This window comes from Oncorhynchus masou, chromosome 30 (genome assembly GCF_036934945.1).
Source record: "Oncorhynchus masou masou isolate Uvic2021 chromosome 30, UVic_Omas_1.1, whole genome shotgun sequence".
NCBI lineage: Eukaryota > Metazoa > Chordata > Actinopteri > Salmoniformes > Salmonidae > Oncorhynchus > Oncorhynchus masou.
The window spans coordinates 4414268-4420085 of record NC_088241.1 but is presented as its reverse complement, the minus strand read 5'-3'; the positions used below and the strand labels follow the sequence as shown (position 1 = coordinate 4420085).

The following is a 5818-nucleotide window of genomic DNA, read 5'->3' as shown; positions in this document are numbered from 1 at the left end:
CTTAAATCAGATTATTCCTTTTGCTGTCAAAGGAGACTGGACTGGTGTTCAATTTTTTTTCTGAAATGAAGGATCAAACTACTGTATTATGTAGCAAACAATGGATGGCTCAAGGGATGTTGCATAACAATAGCTCATCTTATTTCCCATCCCCCATCTCTGGTTATGGAGGCCTGATGCTTATTATGAAATTGGACCAAAGGATGGTCAATAATGGGTGAATAACTAATCTCCAAAATACTCTACCCAAAGTAAATCGCGGAATGTCTAGCCATTGAATATAGAAAGCATTAAGACTGGAAATATGAGTGCGATAAAGACCATTCACATTTATCCAGGTCTGATACTGGCCTATACTACGGATAAAAACAGCAATTCCCATAAAGCCTTGCTGAAGGCTCAACGTTACAAACGTTCGATTATTTATGGTGATGCCTTTCGTCTGCGACTCTCTATAGAGGCGACGTTGATAACGCAAGCAAATATTTTTTAACGTCGAACCCATTTCGAAAGTTGTTGGATTTGTAGTGTTTCTTTTGACGGTAGGAGTTTGGAACTCCGAGGGTAAGTTCTCATAAGTTTGTGCTGTATAATTTCAGCTAACTTGCGAACGTTTCCCTGTTATTTAACTAGCTAGACTTAGCTAGCTAACTGCTGTTATAGCCACGGTTATCCTTCGAGGCCAGCTTTTAATTATTTTTTTAGTCAACCTTTATTTAACTAGGCAAGTCAGTTAAGAACAAATTATTATTTACAATGGCGGCCTAACCGGGACGACGCTGGGCCAATTGTGCACCACCTTATGGGACTCCCAATCACGGCCGGTTGTGATACAGCCTGGACTCAAACCAGGGTCTATAGTGACGCCTCTGGCACTGAGATGCGCCACAGCTAACGTTAGCTAGCTACAAATTAATCAATTAACCATAACCAATTGTTTTATGGTAAAGATTCTAGATTCTCACATTTAGACATTGCACATGTTTTCACTCTAGGTCATTTACACACGTGTGCGTGCTCAGCTGTGGGCTAGTTAGGAATTGACTTCATATCCCTCCCCATGTCACACAGCCTTGTCCCACATTGTTGTTCCTTTCCTGCAGATGTCGTTGGCCGATGAGCTCCTGGCTGATCTGGAGGAGGCGGGGGATGAGGGGGAGGATGGGCTGTACCCGGGGGAAGAGGGGGAGAGTGATGGGGAGGCAGGGGAGGGACAGGTAGAGGGAGGTTTGGAGGACATTCCAGAGGAGATGGAGGTGGACTACAGCGGAGCTGAGAGTGTCTCGTCCATCGCTAAACTGCGCAACAGCAAACAGGTCAGGACAGTGTGTGGAGCTGCTTGCAGTCAATATACTAGAACAGGGTTTCCCAAACTGGGTCCTGGAGCCACCCGTGAGAGCATGTTTTAGTTTTGCCCTAGCACTGATTCAAATAACCAACTCGGCAAGCTTTGATGATTTAGTCAGCTCTGTAGTGCTAAGGTAAAAAACAAAACGTGCTCCCAGGGGGGGCCCAGGACTGGGAAACCCTGTACTCGAACATATAAGCTATTTCCAAGGTTTGTTTTGAAAACCCACGATTTGTTTGTTTACAGTTCTCAGAGATCATGGACAAAATTGCAATCTATGTCGAGAAGCAGCGCAAGAACTCTGAAGGTGATTGTTGACTGTTTCTATGTTTTTGTTGTCACATACAGCGGATAGGGTTGTTTTACTGGGTCAGTTACTTTGCCAATGCTCTAACCTCTAGGCTACATGGCGCCCTATTGAAGACACAGCAGGCTGTTTAGATGTCTCGTTCTGTGGTTGATGTTCCACTCTGAATACAATGGATACTGATTCTACTTCAATGGTTTCTGATCCTCCATCTTGTGGTTTTACTGAATCTCCTCTCTTCCCTTTCTCTTCAGTCTCCGGTCCAGTGGAGGCAGACCCAGAATACAAGCTCATCGTTGCTGCCAATAACCTCACAGTAGAAATTGAGAACGAACTGAGTGAGTCCACTATGTTCATAAGTGATTGTGTCAATATGCTGCTGTAATTTGCTTGCATTGCGTTGTCTAACGGCGTCTTTGTTTGTCTTTGTCAGACATCATTCACAAGTTTGTACGTGACAAGTATTCTAAGAGGTTCCCTGAGTTGGAGTCCCTGGTGCCCAACTCTCTGGATTACGTCCGCACTGTCAAGGTGAGCTGGTGTTAGAGGAGAATTCTCTTCCACATCAAAATGTGTCTACATTGTTTTAAACTGTTGTCTACTATTCATGTCCCTGCTGTTGGGCTGAACACTGTGTGTAGGAGCTGGGGAACAACCTGGACAAGTGTAAGAACAACGAGAATCTGCAGCAGATCCTGACCAACGCCACCATCATGGTGGTCAGCGTCACAGCCTCCACCACACAGGGGTAAGAGCAGGGACACGTCACAGCCTCCACCACACAGGGGTAAGAGCAGGGACACGTCACAGCCTCCACCACACAGGGGTAAGAGCAGGGACACGTCACAGCCTCCACCACACAGGGGTAAGAGCAGGGACACGTCACAGCCTCCACCACACAGGGGTAAGAGCAGGGACACGTCACAGCCTCCACCACACAGGGGTAAGAGCAGGGACACGTCACAGCCTCCACCACACAGGGGTAAGAGCAGGGACACGTCACAGCCTCCACCGCACAGGGGTAAGAGCAGGGACACGTCACAGCCTCCACCACACAGGGGTAAGAGCAGGGACACGTCACAGCCTCCACCACACAGGGGTAAGAGCAGGGACACGTCACAGCCTCCATCGCACAGGGGTAAGCGCAGGGACACATCACAGGAGTAAGAGCAGGGACAGCTGGGTTGATTCAGTTGGAGAGGTCCACCAATGGGACTGAGAACTTATTTGGTGGAGCAGACATTTACAGAATGTTCAAATAGAAATATGATCAATAGACCTTACATTATCTACACAACAGGGAACCGTAACATCCATTTGGTTACAGACCACCTTTCCATCTCAATGATGTTGTAATATCAACATGACTTGTTTCCAGGACGATGCTGGGTGAGGATGAACTGAAGAGGTTGGAGGAGGCCTGTGACATGGCGCTAGAGCTGAACCAATCAAAACACAGGATCTATGAATATGTGGAGTCCAGGATGTCATTCATTGCTCCTAATCTGTCAGTCATCGTTGGAGCCTCGACCGCAGCCAAGATCATGGGTCAGTGATTATAAGGATTTAGTTTTTTATATAATTTACACGATTCTCCCAATCATAAGGTCATCTTCCTCCCTGTGGTGTTAGGTATTGCTGGGGGCCTGACCAACCTGTCTAAGATGCCAGCCTGTAACCTGATGCTACTGGGAACCCAGAAGAGGACCCTGTCAGGGTTCAGCAGCACCGCTGTGCTCCCACACACCGGCTACATCTACCACTGTGATGTGGTCCAGACTCTACCCCCGGTCAGTGCACCACACTTGGCGCTGTGTTCCCAAGAGCTTTGTTTGACTGTGTCTTTACCTAAGCTAACAAGAGTTATCCCTGTGTTGTAGGACCTGAGGAGAAAGGCAGCACGCCTGGTTTCAGCGAAGTGCACCCTGGCATCTCGAGTGGACAGCTTCCACGAGAGTGCAGACGGCAAGGTGAGAACTGGAAGAGGGAAGAAAGGAGTAAATAAACATCTGTTACATATTAACTCTGGTGTTATTCTCTCTGTGCAGGTGGGCTATGACCTGAAAGAGGAGATCGAGAAGAAGTTTGATAAATGGCAGGAGCCTCCACCAGTGAAGACTGTCAAACCCCTGCCAGCACCGTTGGACGGACAGAGGAAGAAGAGAGGAGGGCGGAGGTATTTACTTTAGGGATGTGTAGATAACTGGTCCTGAGTTGTCATTTTTTTTCAAAGTGCAATGTTGAACAGTATTGATGGTCTCATTTATTGTCTGTCCTTGTCCAGGTATCGTAAGATGAAGGAGCGTCTGGGTCTGACAGAGATCAGGAAACACGCCAACAGGATGACCTTCGCAGAGGTCAGAACAGCTGATCTGTCTTTCAAGATATATTTTACTATGTGTAATTACAATAAATCTTTTTAACCAACCACCCTCTGTCTCTGTTTCTCTCAGATTGAGGATGATGCGTACCAGGAGGACCTGGGTTTCAGTCTGGGCCAGCTGGGGAAGTCGGGCAGTGGACGCGTCAGACAGGCTCAGGTCAACGAGGCCACCAAGGCCAGGATATCCAAGTCCCTACAGAGGAAGCTGCAGAAGCAGAACATGACGTACGGCGGCAGGTCCACAGTTGGCGGCAGGTCCACAGTTGGCAGCAGGTCCACAGTCGGCGGGAGGTCCACAGTTGGCGGGAGGTCCTCGGTCAGAGACAACTCCTCAGGAACCAGTTCCAGCGTAGCCTTCACTCCACTACAGGTTGGCCAAATTGGTTTTGTTTTCACATGAAAAAAAGCTACGCTCACATGAAAAAAAGCTATGTATTTGATTTTATGTCAACAAATGAAGCACTTCATCACCAGTAACGATAGCATTTACCAGCAGGGGTGGCCTCCTTGTTTCTGTTTGTTGTGGAATTGAACTTGAACTGAACTCTGTGTTCCTCAGGGACTGGAGATTGTGAACCCGCATGCAGCAGAGAAGAAGGTGGCTGAGGCCAACCAGAAATACTTCTCCAACATGGCAGAGTTCCTCAAGGTCAAGAAGGAGGGAGAGGGAAAGTGAGGAGTACACATCCAATTTATCATACACATCCACACATATACTTACACACAGGAGACTGATATACAGACATACCAACTTGTATTTCAAAATGAAAGCAGATGGAGTGAAATGCATTCACACTGACTGATTGATCAGGTGTCATTGCATAACCATGGGGGAGAAGATCGACCATGACAGTGAAGAAAAATATATTGTTTAGATTGTATATTTGTTTTAGCATGTTGTGCTTTTTGAAAAATGTTTTGACTTGTTCCATTTTAATAAAATTAAACTAATACTTCCTTGTCTCATTACTGAAAAGTGCTTTTGAAAAGTATTGAGACCCCTTGACTTTTCCCACATTTTGTTACGTTACTTATTCTAAAATTGTTTTTCCCCCTCAATTTAATCACTACCCCATAATGACAAAGCAGAAATGGGTTTTTGCAAATGTATGTCTGTGTGTACGCACACACACACAGAGTACCAGTCAAGTTTGGACACCTACTCATTCAAGAGTTTTTCTTTATTTTGACTATTTTCTAACATTGTAGAATAATAGTGAAGACATCAAAACTATGAATTAATACATGGAATCATGTAGTAACCAAAACAGGGTTTAACAAATCAAAATAGATTTTAGATTTGAGATTCTTCAAAGTAGCCACCCTTTCCCTTGATGACAACTGCACACTCTTGGCTACTTTGAAGAATATAAAATGTTTTGATTTTAACTTTTTCATTACTACATGATTCCATATGTGTTATTTCATAGTTTTGATGTCTTCACTATTATACAAAGTAGAAAATAAAGAACAAGTAGGTGTCAGCTTTTGACTGGTACTATATACACTGCTCAAAAAAAAGTGAACACAAAATAACACATCCTAGATCTGAATGAAATATTCTTATAAAATACTTCTTTACATAGTGTGATTTTGTTGTCAGCACATTCAACTATCAATGGAAGTCAAATTTATCAACCCATGGAGGTCTGGATTTGGAGTCACACTCAAAATTAAAGTGGAAAACCAACACTACAGGCTGATCCAACTGATGTAATGTCCTTAAAACAAGTCAAAATGAGGCTCCGTAGTGTATGAGGCATCCACGTGCCTGTATGAT

General features: G+C 45.0%; 1 protein-coding gene across 1 annotated transcript; it reads left to right on the top strand.

Moving 5' to 3' along the window:
• The first annotated feature begins 439 nt into the window (after positions 1-439).
• LOC135521841 (U4/U6 small nuclear ribonucleoprotein Prp31) lies at positions 440-4991 on the top strand. The gene is made up of 13 exons (XM_064947612.1): positions 440-564; positions 1104-1316; positions 1595-1655; positions 1910-1993; positions 2089-2186; positions 2297-2403; positions 3034-3203; positions 3288-3445; positions 3536-3625; positions 3704-3831; positions 3940-4012; positions 4109-4408; positions 4598-4991. Exons 2-13 carry the CDS (start codon positions 1104-1106, stop codon positions 4712-4714), a joined length of 1599 nt encoding a protein of 532 aa, XP_064803684.1. The 5' UTR covers positions 440-564; the 3' UTR covers positions 4715-4991.
• The last annotated feature ends 827 nt before the right edge of the window (positions 4992-5818 follow it).